The sequence below is a fragment of the Scleropages formosus genome, chromosome 11 (assembly GCF_900964775.1).
Source record: "Scleropages formosus chromosome 11, fSclFor1.1, whole genome shotgun sequence".
Classification (NCBI taxonomy): domain Eukaryota; kingdom Metazoa; phylum Chordata; class Actinopteri; order Osteoglossiformes; family Osteoglossidae; genus Scleropages; species Scleropages formosus.
Window position 1 is genome coordinate 26,156,592 of NC_041816.1, and position 26,600 is coordinate 26,183,191.

General features: G+C 45.7%; 1 protein-coding gene across 1 annotated transcript; it reads right to left on the reverse strand.

The window, feature by feature from the left end:
* Positions 1-1,113: 1,113 nt before the first annotated feature.
* Positions 1,114-26,600, reverse strand: LOC108941090 (astrocytic phosphoprotein PEA-15-like). The gene is made up of 4 exons (XM_018763570.2): positions 26,230-26,600; positions 8,209-8,383; positions 7,054-7,209; positions 1,114-6,156 (listed from the first exon to the last, which is right to left on the reverse strand). The coding sequence occupies exons 2-4, from the start codon at positions 8,378-8,380 to the stop codon at positions 6,089-6,091; spliced, it is 396 nt and encodes a 131-aa protein (XP_018619086.1). The 5' UTR covers positions 8,381-8,383; positions 26,230-26,600; the 3' UTR covers positions 1,114-6,088.

Here is a 26,600-nt window from a genome sequence, read left to right on the forward strand (position 1 = left end):
AAAAGTCTTTCTAATTCTCGTATGAGGGTGGGGCAGCAGCCATTGGCACTTGGACCCGCAGAAGTTTTTTTTTTTTTTTTTGACTTTCAGTTTTCCTTTCCTCCGAGACCAATAAGTTTACTTACAGCTTTAATAATTTCCTAGTTACTGTAGTAATTTAATGTATAGTCGAGCATTTATTTGTTTTATTCCTCTGATCCTTTCTCATCCTTTGAATTGAATTTAACTAGAAAATGAAAGTGGAAAAAAAATGCAAAAAAAAAATACTGTAAAAAAAATCTTACAGATTTTTACAGTGGAAGATTTGTAAAAGAATGAGACGTGTGTGCGTGTGTGAGATTTGTCAAAGGTGACAGCTTGAGAAATCTTTTAGCAGTTAAGCTGTAAGAGATGGTGGCAAAGAATTTATGACGATGAAGTCCAAATCATCAAGATTTTAATGAAAGGCACCATAAAAAAAAAAGAAATTAAAGCGGGAAAAATGTGAGCGGCTGTTGCTGTAGTTGCTCTGCCCCCTGGTGGACACATTGCGCGTAACAGCCACACTAATGGGTACCGCCGGTTCTTCACTTTGGGAACTGGGACAGAACTGGTTTAGGACTCCAAATTGTTTACTTAGCATTTTCACAACACCACATCATGTCGTAAATAAAACCTCTAAAAACAAGAAATATTAAAATGTTGTTATAATTTTATATCTGAATGGCTACACAGTTTTTGACATAAAGTGGCTGAAACTGTCAAAATGTGTCAAAATGTTGCCGCTCAACCATTTATCGTTACGGTGGTCCAAGGTCCATGCTAGGAACCGTACATGAAACAACACACTTAACATACCACTAGTCTGTGTCACACACACAACGTCACAAATGCACACATTCAGGGTTTTGAATGCAGAACCAATGGAAAACAAACACACAACACAATACGGTAGGTTAGCAAATATATTTTAATATACATATGTTGATATACTGTATGTATATATACATATATGTAAACATACATATATGTATATGCATTTATACTGTATATTGCATTTATATTCATTTTAGCACAATGACAAAATGGCATTTTTCATTTTAGTCAGATTTAAATCACAATAAAATTATTTTTAAACTGTTCTCAATATTTATTTTTCTAGTTTCTATCAATGCAAAATATATATTTCTTTTCTCCAGTGGAAAAACAAATTAACACACGCAGAGGATGTCCGCTACCACGTCCAACCTGTGAGGGGCGACAAGGAATGAAATGTCTCATATCTGCATTAAGGAGTTAAGAAGGAAAGGCAGCGCTCTGTGTTCACGTCCCACCTGGACCCTCAGCAGGGACCACCGTGCAGGAAAAGAGGGACAAATTCGGAATGAGAGAATGGCAAGAACCCAGAGTCTGCCGTACAGGTCCATTTCTCCTCTTAGTTTAAATCTGGGGAAAAGGAAAGGATTTCCGGAACTGCTCCAGAACTTTTTTTTTACCTCCCCTGTGTGTTAAATATTTTAACTTTTGCATTTTGTGACAAACACCTTCAGGTTCTCTAACTGAGGACTCATTGTCTACACGTTCCCTTCATTGCACTGACAGACACCTGCTGCAGTGAAAAACCCACCTTATCAGTTTCCAAGCCTCAGTTTCCATACAGAGCAAGATAAAAAAATCATCGAACCCTCAAAAATCCATAATCTAACCCTCATTAATATTTCATCTAACCCTCTATAATCTATCATCTAATTCTCAATAATCCATAATCTAACCCTCTAAACGCCTTTGCTGACCTCATACGTCTGTCTACGGTCACGGCAAACATTTACAGCCATAATTTAAACCCAAAACTCCATAACTGTGAATAGTAGAAATAGCAAATGCGGTTCAGTTTGCGTGTTAAGTGAAGAAGCCCACACCCTGGGTACCCTTCCCACGTGGGAAAGACACGGAGCATCTGCTGGAGGTGAGCGGGACACAACGAGCAGCACAAACCACACCGAGACACTAATTCTACATAAGTAAACAAACACTGAAATCTCTCTGGTTATCGTGCTGCTTCTCCGGCCTTTTCCTTGGAGAGCTGCAGACCTAATAGTATTATTAGCTCAAGTGATACTTGCAGTTCTGCAACTAAAGCGACTTGGCACATCCGTCTGGCACGAAAGCTCGCTGTAAACTTTAATTTGCATTTTAAGTAGTTCGGAGTCTCAACCGTTCAAATCACGGACCTCCGGCGGCGGGGCCGCGCGTCTCGCCTATTAATACGCAATGATAATTTATTCGTTTTTCTTCCCTCTCTTTTCTCCAGTATTCTGCACATAACTGGCGCCATGAGGCGCGCCTGCTGGGATCAGACGGCATTGGAGTCGAGCTGTATCCACGGGGACTTTTATTAGGTCTCCACAGTATCTTGAATTCCTCAGTCGCCAATTCTTAACAATTGGACCGGACGCGATGAGTCGTGCCGACTGCCACCTGTCGTCTCGCCGCACCTCGGCTCTAGCTTTCACCAGTTAGAGGCCATTGCCGGGGTAATAACCGCAGATGAAATTCATGTATGCGGAGGGATGCGCCCACATCATGCACATTCACACGAACGCAACTTGACCCATCAAACTATTAAAGTGCCACCTCCTGTCACAGCTTCATGTCCTTCTAGTCAACAGTGACAATCACAGTAAAAATCACACTTCCCACAACCCATGGACCGCCAGTCCCAGTGTAAACAAATTCATGGCCATTTTGACACTCTGATGAAGATGTGTTGGGGGATTTTAGATGAGCAGGCTGTTCTTCATAACCTTCCAAACTATTTCCTTCTTCTCATGCAAAACACTTTAAAAAAGAAAAAAAAACTGCATCAAAAACACTTACTGGAATTTGCTGTGATCCAAGGCAATTTATCACCACAATCTCATCAAGCAACGAGTGGAACTAATACAGCGTATCGATACAATATATCCTGAAAGCAACTGTCCAGCTCGAGTTCACAAGTTTTCAACATTGGTTTAAATTTTCTAGGATTATGTCTCGCATTTTTTTTCTTTGTCCCCGTAATTTGTGTCCAGTTACGACTTCATATGCACGATATCAAAACATACTTGCATTAAATAAACGAGTCAATAACAAAACACACAGGAAAAAAAAGTCACAGTACGTACAGCTAAATAAAAAGCAAAAACATACAACTACGGTGGGTTTTCTTCAGACAAAAACAAACAAAACCTGCAATTCTGGTTTATGAGTGTAATGGGCCTTCAGTTACCAATGATATAAGATTAAAAAAGTGATATGTTGTAACGCTGGAAATGTTTAAGCGGATAACAAATTTGTTTAGAGCTCGTCGGTTGACAAAATACAGAAAATCAAGATGTTACAGATTCTCAACGTGCTCAACTCATAAAAACAACTCAATATTACAGTCAAAGTCCTCGGTCCTTCAAGTTACGTCTAATCTCACCGACTACAGCGGACTACAAAATTTTTCCAGAATTTAAATTTTTTTCTAACCTCTAATGTTTGACCTGTATTAGGACACACGGTTTGAACGCAGTATTACGCTGCCTTAACGTTCGAGTCTAACCCTGATCACCTGTAACAAACGTGTGCGTTTCGTCTCCTAAATCTACGTAACTACAAGGTATGACACAGTGCTGTCGAACATACATCCACTGGGCAGATTTTAGTGCAAGAAAATATCTATCACTTCGGCACAAACATCAAACTCCACAGATCTGACACTTACAAACACCTTAGAAGACAAGAACACCTCCACTGTCGACCTCACGACGACCTAAGCTTAGGCTCCTAAAAATACGTTTGTCCTTCAACTGAGCGCTGAAGATTTTAAGACCACCGCTGCACAAAAATAGAAAATGACACAATTAGAAATCCTTTACACTCAATGAAAATAAATACGTGGAACAAGCCAACGCGCACGTCCCCATCGACCAGGGTAAAGGAAAGCAAAGGGGAAGCGCTCTACCCTGAACGGACTTGTGGGACATCACACGCCTCTGTAGAACCAAGCATGCGGTCACACATGAACCATGCAGTCACACGTGAACCACATCACGGCAGGATGCACCTTTCCACCTGCCTACCGTCACCATGTTCAGCCATCAGAGCCATTTCTGTGGAGAATTTATATAATTTAGCTCTGCTGCGGTTTGAATGTACAAAAACCCACCAGAATAAGGTAAAATGGTACAAAATGGGGTAAAGAAGCTCGGTGGGCAGAGAAATATGGCACCCGTGGTTTTGCCTGCAGATTTTTTTTGTTTTTCTTCCCCCCCCCCAGTTCTCGAAGTACGAGAGCGAGAACCGTAAAACGGACAGCAGCAGGCATGCGTGGGACACCAGACACCGCGGTAATCCGCCTGGCACGGACCGCAATGCATAGAGGGTGGAGCTGCTGACAGTCCCCTCTGCAGCAATAAATGCAAGAAGCACAACTGTGATCTCAGAGCAGAAAATGAAAATCAAAGTCCAAGACTGGATCCTTGGCACCAGGTGCGGCAGCTGGGTTGGTGGGGGGGGGCTGGGTGAACAGGTAAATCTGTTAAGGCTTCATCGCGTGCTAAAGACACAGTGATCGAGTGTTTTATTCAACAGTCTGGCTACGATGCATCAGTGTACTAACAGAGGGTCGGTCAGAAAGTGCAGCTCCTTGCTGAATCCCGGCTCACACAGCCTCTTCCCAAAAGGACAGGGTACTAATGGCTAAGTTGTGGCAGAAACACTATATTTACACGTTCAGAACAGGAAGAAAATCCCCACCGATACACAGTGCGTATATTTTTTTTCTATCTCACATCTGCTCTAGTGTGCACTTCCCAGCTGAACTTCATCATTACAAGATACGGCCAAAAAATATTTTTCTCAACGGACCAATAGCACGTCTGCTCTTAAATCTCCACTTTCTTGGCATGAGCCCCCGGGAGGAACGCATGTTCATATGCGTCCATATATTTGCCTTGCTCTGAATCGAGTTAAAGAAAGCAGATAAACGTCTTTCCCCTTGAAACATTTTTAAAAAATAAATCTCAGAATTTTACTCCTATTGAACATATTCATTTTAAAGGAACATGGGTGCACTGCGAAATATTTCAATATATTATGAAAAGAATCGTTTTCGCACTGTTTCTTTATAGCCTGGATTTTAAAGTAAAGTAGATTAAAAAGTGGTTGAGGTCCACTTTAGGGCGGCGATGGCAGCGTAACACAAAATGTGGAATCGTACAAGCTGAGAAAAACACTTTACATTCCAGCTTGTTAACTGTGCAAAACAATATGCATTTAAAGTATTCATGTCACAGTCAACAGTTGATATATCGGGTAATTCATATATTATAAAGCATTACAGTATGTTAATATTATTTAGGTTATAATGGTTATTCCTCTTAGTTCATGATATTCACCCAGTTATGTCATATTCAGCCATACCAAGTCAGCATAATAAAGGATTTTACAGTTTGGGATGGTTATACCCCAATAAAGGCAAATATCGGTTTTAAACGTTAAAGTGAAACACGTTTGATTTTGCGTTTGACTTTTAATCTGCGGGGACTGTGTGTTTAAACAGATGGCCACATCAGTTGTGTCAGTGGGAATAAAATGTATAACACACGAAAAAGCAGCTCGACACACCGATCCCACGCTCTCGGAAACACGAGGCAGGAGCCCCTCGGCTCCGCGGCAGGGGTCGCCGACAGAAGGTCACCCATGTCACGATGTTACGTGACTTTGCCAGATGCATTTTTAATGTTTCAGCACATTGCTATGATATATATTTAGGCAATTACTCCTGGGTTCACGCATGCACACACATACACAAACACACGCGTCTTTGCTGATGGTGTGTGATGGAAGTCCACAGGCACAGGGGCTTGGAAGTGGTTTTCCTCTGTTCCTCTCCCTTGGTCAAACCATTCTTCTTTTGGGTCCATAGAAGGGTCGCTAGTCGAAAATCTGATGGGCTGGTTGGGCGGCGGCTGTTAGTGCCACTACGGCGTGTTAGTGGAGGCAGGGAGCGGCACCGGGGGCGGGGTGGAAGGCGGCGGGGCTATGGTGATCGGGTGCGATACACTGCTGTAGAACTAGGCCTTCACACGGCCTTCTTCGGTGGAGGGGCCAGTTTGATGATCTCATCTTCCGATGGCTGGCGAATGATGTCTGGAGCAAGACATCAATGATAGACTCATACCTGATTGTCTCCAGGGGATATAACAGGGTATATAACAGGGTACACAGAAGCAGCCTTCATTTTCACTGGTAAGAGACTCATTGGAATAACTTTTTAGTATCAAACAGAGATGATGCATATTTACTGTCACTATCTGCCATTATCACCATCTGAACTGAAGCCTGTCCAGAAATTTTGTTCATAAATCCAAAGTCAGTTTCAACACTAAGTTACAATCAATAAAAGCTTAACTATCCCTCAGTTTGAAATAAATAAATCCCTTAAGTAATTCACAGATTAGTTTTCTTAAAAAAAAAAAAAAAAAAACTTGGACTAGCACAAATACCACACGCAATCTATAAACACTGTGGAAGCTAAGTTAAATTGAGGTGGCGCTACATTGTTTTTGTTGGCTGTGTTTTACTGCCACCTATTGGCTGGTTGTATAAACACAGGTCATATTTGCTCCACTGCAAACATTTTTCTTAACACACTCAGCTGATACTTTTCTCCAAAGCAACTGGCAGTTTTAAAGCTACATTCAATTACCTACATATTTATGCAGCTGGGCAATGGAACAATTTAGGGTCCTTGCTCAAGGTATACCACAGCTAGAGGGGGGATTTGACCCTAGGATCCATAGAGTCAAAGGCAGCAGCTTTAGCCACTGCACTACCAGCTATCTCAGGTCCCCAGTTACGTTTTTCATTTAGCAGATGCTTTTCTCCCAAGTGACAAGCATCCAAGAACAAAAGAAAGAGTGCATTACATAAAATTTTACATCAATTACGTCACATTTTTGAACATATGTGAAGAAAACAATATTAAAAGTCAATAGCCAGGGTACTGTTTACTGCCCCCCCCCAGCAACCCAAGGACTCGTCTACCTTTGTACTTCTTGGCAGAGGGAATGCGGGTGAGCTTGGTGTCAATCTCCTCATCCTCGGAGATCTTGAGTACGGTGGTCCGGTACTCAATGACACGCGTTAACAGGTCGGGGCGCCGCGAGATTTCGAAGATGTGCTCGATGTAAGACAGGTTGTCTTTGTGGACAAAAAGACGAACATAGTTATATATCATATATATGATATACAGATCACAGATCCTCATAGTTATTCCACAGGTGTCTTTGTTGACATGCTGTGTTTGTTTACACCGCCCTCTCCCCAAACACAAATAAAAGTGGAGATAAACACCCAGTTATTGTCCACACTTGTACCTCAATGTACGAACACAACCGGAACCAGAGATCCGATCTCACCTCAAATTGTTCATGAGTCCAACCACTATGTCACAATCAATAAAATCTTAATAATGTAGCTTAATTCTGTGATTTATTCACAGATTAGGTTCTGTAACAAAATCAGATGAAGCTTTTAATTAAAAATCTGTTGTAAACCTTTTGTTTATCTATTATACTTTCATCAACAACACATCTAGTGCAGTTTGTCAGCATTTCTCTATCCTGGAAACAGCAGACATGAAGTAGGGAACAACACGCCGAATTTAAAATTTTCAGTCAAAAAAGTAATAATACACTCATACTTCTATTTATTTGCAGTGGAATTTTTGTAAAAGTCTTGTGTACAGCGGTAATAATAATAAAAAAAATAGACCTACACAGCCTTATTGATATCCTGAAAGCTTTTTGCTGCCAACTAATGGTGAAAACCGGAAATGCAGAAAACAGAGCGGTGGAGAAAGCGCAACTGAAAATAAATAAACTGGTAAATGTTTATACCTTTGACAATTTGTAACTTGAATGTTTGTAACATGAGGTACGAGTATACTTCAACTAAAAGAAACTAGCAGAAGCTTTCAGCATAAATATTACAAGATCAGCTAATGCAGGGGTTTTGCAGAATAAACTGACATGTTAGTAAACAAATAAGAACTTCGGTTACTTTCAATGTTCGCCACTAAAGATTAATCGTCAGAAAAGCACACAGATCTGTCTCACCTGACAATCAGCCTCCTGCTCTTTCCCTCTCACATCTGTCTGTCCCCTCAATTTATTCATCGCCTTTACAACTTGAACATACCATGAGCCAACTTCTCGTTCTTCTCCAAGTAGCTGAACCACTCAGAGGAAGTGGTGATGGCATTGCTCTGGTCCTCAGGGATGTCCTCCTTGCAGGCAGATTTGAGCTGGTCTAGGTCCTCTTTGGTGATGTTCTCCGACAGGTCACTGAGAAGGTTGCTGTACTCTGACATGGCCTAGAAAACACCACAGGAAGAAGACCCATATCATGACCTTGGTAGGTAAGTCCCAATAAATGGACTCGGTGTTAATGACAAAAAGATGTTCTTGGTGAAACAGATTCATCTGCATACATGTTTTCTACATACAAAAAGTTTCAGTGATGTCTTCATTCCTAACTTTGTATTAAAATGGACAAGATGCATCTGACATTTAACCTGAAAAGATGAGATGCCCCAGAGAATAGGTCAACTCTTGACAAAGCAGAACCAAAGCAAACAAACGGAACACGTGCCACGCACTCAGGACCCTTAGCAAGTTCACATGGTTGCTAGTGGTGCACCATTAGTCTTGGAAAATCACTTTTAAATTAAATTCTGAATCCCTATCTCATGACAGACTCTAAGCAACTCCTGGTGGAGGCCATGGTGAAACCCCACCTGTATTACTGCTACTCTCTCCTGTCTGGTCTTTTGGCCTCAACCATCAAACCTCTCCAGCTGATAGATAACGCTAGTGCATTAGTTGTGTTTGACGTGCCCAAGAAAGATCAAACTGACAACTGTGGCTACATCCTACAAAACCATAAACAGATCTGCTCTCCAAAATCTACAAGACCTGTTTACTCACTACATCCCAACCAGATTGACACACTCCTCCACCTCTGCCCGCTTAGGGGTTACACACACAAAAGGTCCAAAACCTAAAGCACAAAGGTTTGTAGTTTTGGCTTCAACATGGTGGAATAACCCTCCACTGTCACTCAAAACTGCTGAATCCCTCTCAACATTTAAGAAGTGTCTCAAAGTTCGCCTCCTTTGGACTCACTTCTCCACCGATCTCCGATGTGCTTGGTCTAACATATAATTTTTAAATTTAAATAATTAAAAATTAATCTTTTTAATTAAATACACACTGATACTCATGTAATGTATACTGATAAAATGGCACATATCGTGGTATATTAATTCGTTTAGCTGAAACTTTTTGTCAAAATAACTTGCAATGTTAAGCTAATTTCAATTACTTATCCATCCTGGTTAATTTTACTCAAGCAATTGAGGATAAGTCACTATCTCAAGCGTATGACAGCTGGAGGCAGGATTCAAACCCACAACCTTTGAGCCCAAAGGCAGCAGCTGTAACCACTACTGTACCAACTGTCCTTGAAACGAAGTGACTGCATTTAAGAATCACATCCGTATCCAGATTTCCCCTTCTCTTGGTGTAATGCGCTGTTGTTTTTTTTTTTTTTTTTTTGACTGGAGAACTCTCCATTAAATATATGCAAAAGATGTAAATATACATGTAAATAACATTGTGACCTAAAAACAAGCAGGAAAATTTCTGCCTCCTACCAGCAGGGGGCAGCATTTCTACGAGGGTAAAATCGCACCTTATGAGCAGTGCTGTGGCACTCATTGTACATGTGAGGAATTTATAGGAATTCTTTAGGAGGAAATCTATAAACAGCACTGCATGGACCTGGAAATAATGTAATTTTACACATTTTGTATATTACCTCCTAAAAAAATCGCATCGCACCCATTTATGTGTGTAAACCTCATTCAGTCCGCTATTGCATTATTATTATGAATAATAATAATTTTGTCACCATTTCCCCCGAAACGTGTCTTTGGACCGCGGGAGGAACCCGGCAGAAGCATCCAAACCGCACACACGCCGATCGGGATTTGAAGTGACATCCCAACCCGAACTCGAGGTGCCGCACCAGCGCTACCTGCTGTCCCCGCACGGTTCTACGCAATAAAAGAAAAAGATCATTTATTCACGTCATCGCTGAGCGCGACACACATGCTGAGCTTTGCTCCGGCCCCCCCAAACCTCCAGCCCCGGCCTTTATCTTCTCCTGCTGTCTTTGTGTCGCTCCAAGGCTCAGGCCTCCTCAGTCTCACACACACACAGACGTGCTTTTGTTTTCATCGCTCCTTCTTCTCCCTCGTACCATCGGCTTGCTTATGCCGGGGAGGGGGGGATGTGGCCAGCAGCCGCCAACCACCCCCCGTCCCCATCTCCGCTCGCCGTGACTAAATTCTTAAATGCAACGCCTGGCCTCGCCTGACCTCCCCATCTCCACACATTAATGAAACGTGCGCACGGACACACGGACACACACACGCGCACGAATGGGCCACTGGGAGAAGGGTCCGGGGTGGGGGGGCTCCTACAGCTGTGTGATGATGTATGATAATTCATACACAGAGGTGCTGTGCGTTTTGCTTCTCGATAATGTTCTACTCATCGTAACTTTTCGGCTTCTGTTCCTCGCATTAAATTTCATGAGCAGGTACCACCCACACACACACACACACACACACACACACACACACACACACACAAAGGTTCTACCCCCAGCTGCTGCAGAACTCTTGAATAGACACTTTCCCTGAACTGATACAGTAAAAACTACCCAGCTGTACAAATGGGTCAAGAATTAAATTATAATTAAATTATAAGTAGCTTAACACTGCATGTTGCTTTGGATAAAAGCATCAGATAAATAAATATAAATGTCGGTCAAGCCACTGCACACACTCATTTCCCCATACGACCACACACACGTACACACGCAAACACACAGGTCTTTCCCTACAAGCATATTTAGCCGTTAAAGTCATAAAAAGGCATAAACAACCATAACAGCCTTTGCACTGCAGCAGTATTAGTGGCGACACGACAACGAGGCTCTACGGAGAGCAGCGTTCGGAAAGATCTGGAAGTGTTCCGACATTCTCCGTTCCTACTGCGCTGTACTGTACATCTGATGCTTCCATGGTTACAGGAACGTTGCACAGCTTCAGTCTTTGAATATTTGATGATCGCCGTGGGTCTGGTGGGACAGGGACACCTTTTAGGGGACACGTTTGCCAGGTGAAGCTGCTTACACTGATTTGCCCATGTGTGCATCTGACTTTTTTTTTTTTTTTTTTTTTTTTTTTAACTGCGGTGAAACGGGGTAAATACCTCTCTGAGCGAAATTATAGCAGGAGTTTCAATCAAACCCGGGTCTTTGCAATCCAAAGGCAGCAGGTGTAACCACTGCGCCACCTGCTGACACTAAGTCGCAATATCATCAAACACGATCTCAATGATACGCTGTGCAGAATCGAGTCTCCAGCATTAGGGGATTCTGCAGTGCAGCTTAACACCAACATGAGACACACACAGACAGAAATGAAAATCAGAAGCGCACAAATCGAGATCTGTCCACATTCACAAACAGATCCTGAAACAGACGTGCTGACATGCATTAAAAACACAAAATTCCCTTCTGTGTGCAGTTATTGCTGGAGTCATTGCCATGGCAACCCTATAACTATGGTTCCTCTTTCAAGTTCACTCATAAAACCCTACAAGACTTGGGGACAGACAGAAACTGGAGGGGGTGTCGCACCCCTAGCCCCCAGTCCCCGCATGCATCCCAGTACAAGCAGAGCCCCCCTGCCCCAAACCTGACTCCATTCATTCTTTACCCCACTGACATCGCCATGGAAACCAGGCACGCTCAGCCTTTCAATGAGGAGACTGTTACCTAGCAACAGCCAGAGCTTCATGGTACGAGAGAGACGTTGATGGTGAGAAAGTGGGGAAACTGGGGGAGGAGTGAGAGTGGAAGAAAAGTTGATAGAGAAAGGGGGAAAGGCCCTTTCAATGGACAGACACACACACATACACACACACACACACACACACACACACACACACACACACACACACACAGACCACATCCTCCCAACTCCCTGCAGAGAGGCCATGTGATGCGACTGCTCTCACTGCCCTCCCTGAAAGAGCGCCGCGCCGTGACTCAGAGCCCTTGAGGAATCTGCTCTCACACATCTGATGAGTCACACTCACACATGTCCCACGTTCTCCATCTACGGTGCCCCCCCTCCCGTTTCCTCCGTGCCCATAGACACTTCTGCCCCTCGCAGCATTTTATGTGGTCATAAAAGCTTGGCGGACATCAGATGGAGAAAATATTTGAAAAGCTGCTTTGAAAACTTAAACCATGATGACCAGGGAGACAGAAGATCCAGAGCAGGAATCCGAGCAGAAACCTGCGCAAACGTCCCGTTCGGGCTGTGTGTTCGCAGCGGTAAGCGCAAGAGAGGTGTTACAGAGCTTTAATAGCAGCACTACACAGTGTGAGTCACTTCCCAAATTTGATTCCACCACAATAAGCCAAGTTCATTAACTTACCTTTTTTTTTTTTTTGTAAATTATTAAACAGAAAATACAGTAATGGTACACGTTTATCGAGCACATAGGAAATCGGGGGGTGGAGGAGTGAGCCTGAAACAGATGTGTTTCAAGACCTTAGCTGAATGGATTCAGCAGTTCTGAGTGGCAGTGGAAGCTCATTTCACCACATAGACATAATAATGATAATAATAATCATCATCATTATTATTATTATCATCATCATTAATATTATTAAATAAATGGGGAAAGCCCAAGGTTTACATAACCTGCCTGCTTGTACAATGTCTGCATCTTACCTTGTGAGTACTGATAGTACTGTCACCCAGAGTCCAGCCTGGTTACGAATACTGAATATTGCTTAAAAGCCCGGCGCCCTGCTCATGGGATTTGAACCAATGACCCTCCGATACCCCAAGCACAAGTTCACATGTTAGCTATAACCAAACGATAAGGCCCTCAAGTGCTTGACACGCTGCCCCCTGAACACTTTTGCTAAACAAATAAAATGCAGATGAGTCTAAACGCAGGGAGTCAAAGCCAATATGTTTCCTTTTGCGGTCACTGTGCATGACTGTCACTACTGGTTAGTGTGCGAGTGTGACGGGATGTGTGTGGCCCTCGGAAAAGGAATAACACGCTGATACGCTGAGACGCCTGGAAAAATTCTGGAATGTAGGCCAACGTCCTACTTTTTTTTATTCAAGGGGTAAGAGGAAAAAAAAAATAACCATTTCATTACCGGTGTATGGGAACAAGGCTGTTGTATGTGTGGCTTACTATCAGTGTGTGTGTGTGTGTGTGTGTGTGTGTGTGTGTGTGCACGCGCCTAATACATGCATGCAGTTCTGACTGTCTGGGACAGGTAATTTGCACAAATTTTCATAAATACAATCATTCTACTGGTGTCAGATGGACAGGTGGTAAAATACAAAAATGAATTACGGTAAAATATTAAGAAATCTGAGTGAAAATGCATCCTCCGCATTTTCCTTTCAAAATAATTTTCACCAAAATATCTCAAAAATGCAGCAGGACGGCCCCTATATCTCGCCGTTTCAGGGGATTTCTTTTAAGGAAACACTGATGGGGGTGGCATGTGATTTTGGTCCATTTCGATGCTTCGTTTAACTCTATATTCAGGCATTTAAAGTTGTTCTCAGCAAAATTTATTTCTGGATTAAAACTGCATTGCAAGCCAACATGTAGCCGGTAAACCTGCAAACAGCGGGTTTGTGTTGAGTTCCGGCCCATTAATGGACATTCTAAATCTCATTTGGGTCCTTCTGATACTTTACAGTATTGGACAGGTGGACAGGTGGACAGGTGGACAGGTCACACGTCCCTGCGCTGTGGACGGTCAAAAAATAAAAATGAGCGTGGAGCGCAGGCACATCCGCCCTGAGGGTAAAACCACGAGGCTGCACAAACATCAGAGAGAACAGGAACCAGGCACCCTAAATGCTGAAATTAACTTAAAATGGAATTGAAAGCAAAACTTCAATGTAATTTCATACAGTTCTGATCTCACAGGGACGCTGAGTGTTGAGCAAAAAGTTCGGAGACGTAATGCAAATGAACTGCAGTACAAAATAGACTAAATTAGTACAATAACTGGGTAATTATCAACACTGTAAGTGCGCCAACTCAACACAATGGAAAGGAATAAAAAATACTTTAAAAATAAAAAAAAAATTCCAATTGAATGAAAACGGAGGAAAAAAAACTCTGGGGTTCAAGTGCCAGCGGCCTGCCCCCCTCCCCCCGGCATTTTGGAAAACCAAGGTCCATCAAGGTGCTAAAAAAGCAAATTCCAAAATGTCACCTAGGATGAACATCACAGGGTAGGAGATGGAGAGAGTGAGTGGGCGAGCAAGAGTGAGAGAGAGAAGGAACAGGTCAATTTTTACTAGTCTAACTGGTTTCGTCCTGCTTTTTTACTCTCAAGCTTTTCTGCCCACTTCTCGCTCCCCGACTTCCCTATTCCCTTCTCGGCCGCCGTTGAACCGCTCTTTGAGGAACCGAGTCCCCGCGTGCTCCCCCAAGTCTCACCGCTTGGGCGACACTTGATTCAAAGTTACGCTGCAGCGAAAAACAATTTCATTCCCATTCTGAGAATTCGGTGCCGCAAAGACATGCAAACTAACGACCGAAGTCGGCTCTTTGGGGCCTCTTCTCGGTACCGGTCCAAAGACACGGCTGCTCTTCTCTGCTACGATGCAAAGGCTCAGCGCTGCAGCATCACTCCCTCTAACGAGTGTTTCAATGTGCTCATCATCATCCTCATCATTATTATTATTATTAGACACAGTGAGTATCGCTGCCGCCTCGCAGCTCCTGGGTGGCTCGAGAGGACGTGGGTTCGATCCCTGCTCAGTCCGTGTGGAGTTTGGATGCTTTTCCCATGTCTGCATGGGTTTCCCAGGGTGCTCTGGTTTCCTTCCACACATCAATGACGTGCAGGTCAGGTGAATTGGTGACACTAAATGTCCTGTGGTGTATGAATGGGTGTGTGTTTGGGTAGCTACCATGTGTTGGACCGACATCCTGTCCAGGGCGTACCCCCCCGTCGTCGTCAGACTCTGCTCAGTGTTTTCAGGATGGGCTCTGGATTACGGTGACCCCGCTCAGAAAGAGCAGTCATTGAAAACTGATTATCAATCATTATTATCATCATCATCATCATCATGAATGCTATGGCTAAATCACTCTTTTTACTTTCTAGTCAAAATCCCAGCTATACACACAAACATATTCATGCCGTTTGGACACAACACTCTGCCGGAGTGTGATTTACTGATCATTGGTGATACTAAAACTGCTCTGCCCAACACACACAATCCCAGTACAAGCTGCACCACGGTACACACTGCCAGCTCCACTCAACTCCAAACACACCCTCATACAGTGGGTATCAGGAGTGTACACACCCTACCGGAAATAAAAGTATCACCTTTAGGAAAAGGTGATTATAACAGAAAAACCTCCAATTCCTCAGTTGCACAATACACCGATTTATAAGAAGGGTTTTTATTATTATACCACACAGGTTTTGGGGGGCGCGGTGGCGCAGTGGGTTTGACCGGGTCCTGCTCTCCGGTGGGTCTGGGGTTCGAGTCCCGCTTGGGGTGCCTTGTGATGGACTGGCATCCTGTCCTGGGTCTGTCCCTTCCCCCTCTAGGCTTAGGCCCTGGGTTGCCAGGTTAGGCTGCATGTGGGACAAGCGGTTTCAGATGGTGTGTGTGTATATAAGTTTTCTGTTCTCAATTCTTCTTCCTAAAAGCCGACCTCTTAAATAGTGTTTTGTTTCATGATCGGCGCACAGCTACCAGCGGTCCAGGACACCTACACCACACGCTGCCTCAGAAAGACGATGCGCATCATGGAAGAGCACAGTCACCCCGCATGGGCACTTTTCTCTTCTCTGCCATCTGCAAAACGGCTGAGGTCTATTCGAACCCGCACAGCTAGGTACAGGAACAGCTTTTACCCCACTGCTGTAAGAGTATACAACACTAACCAATGTGCCACCTTTAGTAACTAGAGTCGGACTGCTCCACCCAAGCACATTGGTAAATTACACTGTCACTTTAAGCATTCTCATTCTCACATTTTGAGTTCTCTGATGGTCAACTGGCATTAATGTTACTACTGTTACCATTATTTATTGCTATTGCTGTTGCACTACTCACTGTCATTATCATCGTTTTATTTGTGCAGTATTTTGATTGTCTTTGTCCATAGTCTGTGGAGAAGCATTCAGGAAGATTTTCATGATACATGATGTACATGGTACTTGTATCTATGACAATAAACTTGAAACATGATCACATTACAGGTGAAAAATGTCTGGTATGATTTGTCTTGATTTCAGTCTCTCTGCGTCAGCAAAGTCTTGCGTCAGCTTTTGACATCCAATATATTCAGCGTCATTAACTGTGCTTCCAAAGCTGGGCCATGGTGGTCTGGAGCCTATCCTGGAAGCACGGGGCACCTGGCTACTCAGGGTTCACCCTGGATGGGATGCCAGTCCATCACACTGCTCTGGGTTCGGAAAGAAAGGGAGCTGTTAAAACAGGGTGGCGCAGTGGCACAGCGAGTACCACTGTTGTCTCACAGCGGCTGGGTGGCGAGAGAAGACGTGGGTTTGACCCCCTCTCAGTCTGTGTTGAGTTTGCACGTTCTCTCCCTTTCTGCATGGGTTTCCCCAGGGTGCTCTGGTTTCCTCCCACAGTCCAAAGACAGGCTCCGTTCAGGTTCACCCACAGTGAGTGACAGAGAGAGTGTGTTCCACTGATGTATGGGTGAGTGACCCAGTGTATCTAGCAGTGTAAGTCACCACGGTGAATAAAGTGTGTGGCCTGGTAACACTACATAGAGTTCATTGGAAATCGCTTTGAAGAAAAGCGTCTGCTAAATAAAAAAATGTAAATGCAAAACAGGGCCCTTGCACTTGAAAGACCCGGGTTTAAATCACACCTCTTACTGTAGCACCCTTGAGCAAAGTCTTCACCCTGCATTGATACAGTAAAACTGAATAAAAATAATTTCAAGCACATAACTAGGCTGCTTTGGAGAAAAGCGTGTGCTAAATAAATAAAAGGATTTTGACATTTTGATGATGAAAAATTGAGAAGCTATAAATAATAAGAAAACACTCAGCAGGGAAGCAGCTCCGTCTAATCCTCATGCCCGCACTCCTGCTTCCTCACTTCCTCCTCCTTCTCCACCGCGGTTTCGTCACGAGCGGATGCCCGGCCCGGTTGCCGTGGAGACCCGGCGCCGGGCTGGTCGCTCAAACTAACTTCCTGCTGTTACCATGGAGACACTTCCTGCTCAGGCTCGGGACGGAGAGGAGGAAAAAACAGCAGCTGGAATTGCCATCTGTATGAAAATGTGGACTAATCCCCTCTGCGTGGATCTCTGCACCAGATTCTCGCCCCCTTGTTTACTCGTCCAGCTCACACAGTTTTCTCTAGAAACGTTTTCTCAGCTATTTCTTTTTGAGTCTATTATTTCCGTTATTGAAATCTTTTATTTTCTATTATTAAATCTATTAAATTATTAAATCTATTTAATCCCATTTATTAATTCCATAAATCTATTTTATTATGTAAATTTTCTATTATTACATTTTTTTTTTATCTATTATTTTCTTGGTTTTTTGGAACCTCTCTGGTGAACAATTGTATTGAGGCTCATTCAGATCGCCAGGAACAGTCTGACACAGAATTGGCTCCAAGTGGCCATCTCCTGAATGCAGTGTGTGTGTGTGTGTGTGTGTGTGTGTGTGTGTGTGAGAGAGAGAGTGTGAGTGACTGTGTGGGTGGGAGAGAGAAGCACCAAGTCGCACGTTAGCTGTTATGCTACTGGAGCAGGGAGGTAAAGCAATGTGGAGAAGAGGAGGTGAGAGGTAGCGGAGGACGTGTGTGTGTGTGCGCGTGTGAGAGAGAGAGAGAGAGAGAGAGCGCTCAAACCCAAGCTCTCGTACACTATCTGCCCTCTCCTCACTCCCTGACCCTGATTCTGCCATGTTGAATCTAAAAGGCAATCGGTTCAGGATGGCCTCGGGAGCAGAGCAGATGGTGGGATTTAAGGCCAGAGCGCAGAGAGGGAAAGAGGGCCACACAAAGGAGTAAGCGGCACGGCGGAGTGTAAATGGGTCAGGTGGGACTGGGCGAGAGCGGGCTTCAACCGCACACCCTCAACCACGTGACTTCCAGAACGCGTTCCTTTCACAAGCTTGCAGGTATAGTCCATCTCACACCTCCAACGCACACGTGACACACATACGCCCGTGCGCCACTGATCTCAGCGTCTCCATCCGTTACTCTTTTTGTCGCTTTTATTTCTGCTTTCAGTACGTCATGTACCACATGTATTTATAGCATGTGAATATGCGTGATGTAGCTCAAAAGTTATTTTGGTTTTGACTTGAAAGTGGTGAAATGAGCTCCCTCTGTCACTCATAGCTGCTGAATCCCTATCAAAAATCAAGAAGGTTCCAAAAATGCTTCTCTTTCACCTTTTTATCATCATCTCTTATTTGCTCCATAAATTTTGCATTGCGTTACTTGTTCAAAAACGTACACTTATTCATTACGGAGACAAAGTACATTTACGTTTATTTATCTGACGCTTTTCTCCAAAGAGACTTACAATGTTAAGCTACTTACAAGTATTTACCCATTTATACAGCTGGGTAATTTTACTGGAGTAATTCAGGGTAAGTAAATGACTATGACTGAATATGTCAAGAATCATGTGCATCTGTGGGCAAAATGCACTTTTCTTTACTCTGAGCTTTGAGTCGGTTTAGAGGAAAGCATCTGCTAAATGAATTAATGTAAATGTGGTACACGATGACGAGCAGAGAAGACGAAAAAGAGCAAAGCCTTCAGGATTTAACGCCGTGAAAAATCTCCGTCATTAACCGAGGCCCGGACCGCGGTGGAATGTGCTCGCGTCACCGAAACGCGGCCAAAATCGAAACCGCTGACCGCAGTCAACATCTGCGCGCCTTCCGACCACGGAAGCGTTTGCAGGAAATTCGCACGGAGCACATGGTGCTAAACAAGCTCCTGAGTGACCGATCTTCACAAAGACAAAAGACCAACACGGAGCATTCAACGTGGCTGAAATTTTCTCCGCTAAAATTTTTTTAAATTATAGGAAAAGGTTACAATTAGGGTAACAAGGGTTACGGTAATAGGGTTTCAATAATAAACCATAGTAACTAATGGAGAAAAAATGTTTCTATATCTAAAGTTGACATGATCGCCCATCGCTCCCTGACAGCAGTGTCATGAACAAGATTGGGTGTCGCCATGGTGACATCCAGAGAAGTCACCTGGACCTGCAAGCGCAAGGATGTCACCACTTCCACACACACTTAGCGTGTTGTACATTTAATAAAGAGCCAAACGGGGCTGTTCTGCACATTCGAAACGCGGCGTCTGTTTAACTCGGCAACAGGTGGTCGGCGCCGAGCGATTAGTGTGAAAACGGCCTTCTGCTTCCCTTTACCGCGTTAAAAACGTGCAGTCGTGCGCTCCAACATGTTGACCACTAATCTGGGCGCCTCTTTCACACCGAGCTTCTATAAACCTGTTTGTTTGCGTTTGGAAACGCCTCCCTTCCTTCTGCTGCGAGAAACTGGGGGGTATTGCCGAGCAAGGTGCCGCGACGCTCCGCCGGAGACTGGACGCCAGACCGTCACCGCTGTTAGAGCAACGGCTGGTTGCTAGGAGACCCCACAGTGCTGGACGCACGCTGTGCGAGCGTGATATTCAGAGCACTTGCTGGGCCTCCAGTAAACAAGTGTGTGTGTTTGCGGCATTATTGCAAATACTGCACATGTTTTCATATGCAAGATTTTATAGATAATGCAAGATCTGAAGATGTTTTCCCCCATTTTTAATTTTAAAAAAAAAAAAAAATACACACACACACTTGCGGAAGCTACCAGTGACAAGCGGGATCATGGCAAACCGGAGCCTAATGCAGCAGCACAGGGTGCAAGGGACACACCCAGGACGGGATGCCAGTCCGTCGCAAGGCACCCCAGGTGGGACACGAACCCCAGACCCGCCAAAGAGCAGGACCCGGCCAAGCCCGCTGCACCACCAAGCCCCCTTCAAACTTTCGGAACCACTTGTCACGGGGAACCGGAGCCTAACCCGGCAACTCAGGGCGTAAGGCCGGAGGGGGAGGGGACACACCCAGGACAGGACGCCAGTCCATCACAAGGCACCCCAAGCAGGACTCAAACCCCAGACCCACCGGATAGCAGGACTGTGGTCCAACCCACTGCGCCACCGCACCCCCATTGTAGGAATACACAAATTTTAAATGACGCGCGCGCACACACGCACACACACACACGCGCACACACACACACACACACACACACACACGCACACACACACACACACACACACACACACACACACACACACACACAGAGACAGAGAAACACATCAGTGAAGGGACATACAATGAGATGAGGTAAAAAGTTACCCAGCTATATAAACTGGTAAATAATTATAGGTACCCCAACAATGTAACTCACTTCGGAGAAAAGAATCAGATAAATTTATAACTGTAAATGTGATGTATGTAACAGATACTGGGCGCACACACATAAACACACGCACACACACACACCAACACAGAAAATTATTTCATGCCACATGTGTGTGCAGGCTGGAGGCACTATTCATTACAGGGAAGAAAGTCTGCCTGTATTTGTCTGGAAGCACTAATGGGAGATGAAAGCATCGGAATTAAGGAGACAAAGGCGGAGGGGCCTGGGGGGGATGGGGGGGATGGGAGGAAAAGGGGGGGGGGGGGGGCATCACCGATGAGCCTTTAATTAACTGGCTCTTGAATCCCGGAAGAACGGAGGTGCACAAGACAAGGGCTATAGGGGCACAGAGAGAAACCACAGCGCCCCCCCTCTCTCTCTCTCTCTCTCACACACACACACACACACACACACACACACACACACACACACACACACAGAGTTACACAAAGAGTCCAATACTGATCCTTACATGTGACTGTAGTCATGAATGAAGCTGTCGTCCTGCATGACTGCCAGCGGAAAATCGTTAATGGTTCACATCTGATGAACACACCATACGCGGCATCGTGTGACGGCACACAAAAACAAAGGCAGGGGACTGTAACCCTTATTAACACACACACACACACACACACACACACAGCAGCACGCTGACAGCAACACCCAGTTACTCCGTGTCCCTAACTTTCACGCACCTAGTTACCGTAAATAAACTTTCAGTCGCCACGGCTCCCAGTTTTCCCATTTAACCCCCCTCCCAGGGGGGCTGCTCATGGCCAGACAGTGACCAGACACCCCAGTTCCCAGATTCGACCTTTGCCCTTCCTTACCACCAGTGCCCAGTGTAACACGGGACACGGGAGGGCCGTCTGTAATGTGAAGGGACACGTTGGCGTCCTCCTGGTCTGTGTGTTCAGTGCTCTCAACAATGTGCTGTGAAGGCTGGACACCCCCTCCCCCAAAGTGGCAGCTGAAGACCCTCAGCTTGGCATTGAGCGGCCCCCTGCCCCGCCGTGCCCCGGCCCACCACTAGGGGTGTGATAATACTGCGCTGACTCAGCAAGGGAATCGGGGTGGGGGTTGCGGCAGGACAGGACAACAGAACCTGGGCACCTGGCGTCCAGCTGCAGTCCTCGCACGGGACATCGGAGCACACACTGACACACGAACGTGGTCAATACCCACACCATCGGAAACACGCGCAACCCATTAAATACACACACGCACAAAAACACGTGCAGGCAATTGACTCCAGATGGGACGCGGTGTCCTGCGTCCAGAGAAGAGTCCAGAACAGCCACGTTTTAATTCTCGGAGGTCTTTCCTGTAGGTAAAGTTTTCGCGGGATAAAGGAAGACGAACCATGGAATCATATTAGTCACTTTCGTGTGACTGTGGTCCGTCCAGCTCCGCCACCCCCACCACAAACTCCATCTTTGGAATTTACCCCCCCCCAAGCCAGTGTCCTGCTTCAGCTCTGGGGAACTCGTGAATTTCACTCTGCTCTGCAACCACGGAAGAGGGAGGGCAGGGAGCTCTGAGTCACCTTCCATTGACCACTTGATCCAAAAAGGCGAAGACGACGGACGTAAACAAGTTCGACGACAGCAGATGGCGTATCCGTTAGAGCCGCTGCCTTAAATGTGAAGGAGCCGGGTTCAAATCCCAGCTCCTGCCGCAGAACCCATGATCGAGGTACTTACCCCAGGCTGATACAGTAAAAATGACCTTGCTTTGAGAATATGTAAAGTTACCCTGCTTAATAAATGAGAAATAAATATAAGTAGCTTAATGCTGCAAGTCTCTTGGAGAAAAGGGTCAGATAAATAAATTAAATATAGACAAATTGAGAGATATTACATAACAGACAGATACCGCACCACCCATGTATCCCACTTCTACCACCATTGGCCACTGTTACCCCGCTAGCAATGCGACATGTGAAGGGCTCAGTGGGGGGTGGGGTCACATTTAGAGGCTCATCTGGGTTCTAGGCCGCAGCCCATGTTGGTCATGCGCTGAAATGGACGGGGGGCTGGGACAGTGGAGGCAAAACCAGGCTGAATCAGAGGTAGTTCTGGGACAGAGTTGTTCTCGAAACAAAGATGAATAAACCACAGCGTTCGGAAATATTATCTAGCAACGGCACAATTATGGCGGGTTATGGCTTCCATCACGTCGACGCCTCAACACCGATTTCTGAGCGCTGTGGGGAACGCGGTACAGCCCGCACGCTGAGGCACGGCGCACACAAGTATTTTTAGACGCGGGAAGACTGAGAATGTGGAACCCGTGACTCCGCCGCTCGGCGTCTTTCGGCACATCCTTTGCGGTCTGTTCCTTTAGGCGGCTCGGCAAGGAGAATCGAAAACAGGATGCACAACGACCGGCACTGACACCATCAATCGAAAGCAGCCCCACCGGCGCACATTAATAACGCACCCGTCATAAGCATCGCTATGGCGATGAAACTTTCACTCCGTCACCACGGCAACCGGAGTGTCAATGATAATGCTTCTCTTTGAGCCGCTGAGCTCAAGAGACACAAGTACTGAAGCGTGCACAGTCGAGAGCGTGTGTGCGTTGCAGAGGACAGGGCCTGTGCGCATGAGCCCCAGTGGCAGGACGCTGTTTGCAGCGGAAGGATGCGTTAGAACGGATGGGCAGCGTCCAGCACCAGCACACGCCTTGTACCCGAAGCCCGCTGCAGAGTAAAGACATGCGAAGACCTTAATCAATGCACAAAGTTCATTTACCTCGCTTGTAATTTTCTCCAAAGTGAATTACAAAGTTAGTTGCAGTGATTTACCTGTATAGGTGGGTAATTTTTTTAAACCATATCAATTCAACATTCAAGCAACTAGGTTAAGGGTACAACAGCAGGAGGTGGGATTCAAACCTAGGTCCACTGGGTGAAAGGCAGGAGTTCTAACCACCCAATGGCCCAGACACAGTGTGTCTGGAGCTCGTATGACCCACTGCGCAAACTCTTAAAGGGGAAAGCAGAAGGACGTCGTGCGGGGGGGGGGGGGGGGGGGGGGTGTCTCACCACTGTCTGCGTGAAGGTGCCGAGCGGCCTGCCGAGAAGGAGATACGGGACCCGTGTCCTTGCACATGAGGAACGCAGCAGCCTCCCCTCCCAGTTATAATCAAACACATTTACACCACCAACAATCAAATTGGCCTACATTTAATCACATTAGACCCAGTGAAAAGCTCAGTTTCGGCAGGGAGGGCAGGACAAGCCTGAAGGTACAAGCGCGAGCGTTCGGCTGAACAGCTTCTGGGTGAAACGGAAGGTCCACTAGTCCTTGTGATGCAGGACACTTGGGGCACCACATGTTTACCAGGGCTGTTCATAGAGGAGCTCAGAATCACCGCTCATTTCTTACCTCACTGAGCAGGTATTATACTGGTGTCAGGGACCACGTGTCCAGAAGGTCTAGTCCGGGATTTAACTTTTTATAATAATAATAATAATAATAAATTATTATTATTATTGTTAGTAGGAGCGCATCTAATTATTAATTTAGCTGTTGCTTTACTCCAAAGTGAATAATAGTGACTTTACTAGAGCAATTCACCGTAGGTACTTTGCTTAAGGGGGCCCATTGGTGCAGCGGGTTTGACCTGTGCCTGCTCTCTGGTGGGTCTGGGGTTTGAGTCCCACTTGGGGTGCCTTCTGACAGATTGGCATCCTGTCCTGGGTGTGTCCCCTCTCCCCCCCGTGTTTCCAAGTTAGGCTCCGGTTCACCGTGACCCCACTCGGGACAAGCGGTTTCAGTCAACGTGCGTGCATGTGTATGTGTGTGTGTGTGTGTGTGTGTGTGTGTGTACTTTGCTTAAGGATATTACAGCAAGGGATGGGAGTCGAACCTGCAACTGCAAAGCACAAAGGCAGCAGCTCTAACCACTATGCTTCCTAGTGCCCTCACCCCCCTCACGTGTTTTGTTGCTGTTCCATTTATGTATTTTTTTCCTGCCCATTGACAAAAGCAGGCAGCTCAGCAACAATGCACTTCCTCCAGCTCCTTCCTGCGCCTGGGTTCCGCCAGGGTCGCCCGTCTTGTCGAACCCGCGTCCCACTGACAAACCCGCAGCGGTGCGAAAGCTTGCCCCCCAGCGTACTTCACCCCAATCTAAACACTCCCAGAGGGTTTGCTTCACTCGGCCCACAGCACTCCGCTCATCGCAAAAGGCCACAGGATTGTTCTTCTAGAAGATTCCGCCACTGGCGAATTTCGATTAATTCAATTACTCTCTCTGTCCTGTGCTGTTCAACACAGTTTTTCGGGGATGGCTTTAATAACTTCCATCCACATGGTTATTAAGATAATAGCTTTAGTGGGAAGCAGGCAGCACAGTGGATTCAGTGCAGTACAAATTACACTGCTGTATAAACAGGTAAATAACTGTACATGGTGGAACACTGAAGTCGCATTGGAGAGAAGCATCAGCTGAATGAACAAAGGCAAAAATTATTAAAGGTGCAGCAGACGTTCCTTCGTTCCGCTGAGCAGCAGGGACATCCTCAATGTCACATGCAGCTTCATCGATCATAACTTCTATTGCCAAGAAATCAAAGACAGAAGAGTTTACTGCACAAGGAAAGTAATGTAAAGTACTCATTCCTGAGCACAAGTTCACTTCCCCACACGTGCAAGTATTAATGACAATATTTAATTGCTTTACTATGGAAATATTGTAATATGCAGTTTGGAATTGGGACTGAAAAGACCTTTACTATTTGGGTAAAAATTACCAGCGATCATTTCGGACGCACGGCTCGGATCCCCCATGGACCGGTCAACAGCCCAACGCCGACCTCATCACATCATCGCTCTGCATGGGCAACCGCTTCTACAACCGATACTGTACATACTGTACATGGTAGCGGAACATTCTGGAGGAAGTTAGGATGCCCTTCCTGACAACCGGAGTGTGATGAGCTATGCAAAGCAGGCCAGGTGGGGTAAATGGGATCTGGTCCAGGTGGAGGCAGTGGAGGGAGACAGAGGTGGACACACCCCACCCCCCAAAAAGGAGCAACTCTGGCACAGATGTGACAAGTGTGTGTGTGTCTGTACCTTCACGACAGGTATAGAGCCGCCAGAGGAAGCTGTGTGTTTTTATTAAAAAAAAAAAAAAAAAAAAAAAAAAAACGGGACTTACCTGCGCACAGGTACCAACTGCACTCCAGACTGAGGGATGTCGGATTTTAAGTTATTTTTTTATAAAAGGCAGTGCGCGGGCACGAGGAAACACCTCGTTTCCCCGACTGGTCGTGACCGACTGGCTCCTCTTGGGCGGGGGGGGGCGGGTCATTTACCGCACTTTTTACACTGCTTTAAATCGGATAAGCGATCCACACACAACGCCGGAGCTGAAATACATCAGTGCGGGCTGTGAATACGGGCACGGAAAGGTGTGTGTGTGTGTGTGTGTGTAGCGGAATGTATCCACGATTGTTTCCTGCGCACAGACACACCGATCGGCTACAAACAGACACGAGATAAAAGTTTAAAAGGAGAGGAGAGGAGACGCGGTACTTACTGCGGGGCTGCGGCGGTCGGGACGCGGCGAGACGCGCTAAACACACACACCCCCCCCACACACACACTCCTGAAAGCGCTCCGAGCCGGCAGTGCTGTGTGTGTGTGTGTGTCACTGTGTGTCCTCCTCCGGATCGCGCTGTCTGGACTCCTGTTTTTTTTTTTATTATTAGTATTATTTTTTCCTAACGAAACACCTGGGAAACGGCGCTTTATGTTACATGTCGCGCGCGGACGCTTCGCGGACGGAACGGCGCTGCGCTCGCGAACGACGTCTCGTGCCTCCGGGGATGCGCTGCTTCCCGTCCGCTGGGCTGCGAGCGTGTCCGCGTGCGTGCGCGCGCGCTCCACTCTGTGTCTGTGTGTGTGTGT

Bases quoted from the DNA above. Each gene is read 5' to 3' on its own strand.
- LOC108941090 (XM_018763570.2), bottom strand. From the start codon at position 8,380: ATGTCAGAGTACAGCAACCTTCTCAGTGACCTGTCGGAGAACATCACC. The intron at 7,210-8,208 runs GTATGTTCAAGT...TTGTCCACAAAG, and splicing joins GAACGAGAAGTTGGCTCATG to ACAACCTGTCTTACATCGAG. The intron at 6,157-7,053 runs GTAGACGAGTCC...GTCTTGCTCCAG, and splicing joins CTCTGCCAAGAAGTACAAAG to ACATCATTCGCCAGCCATCG.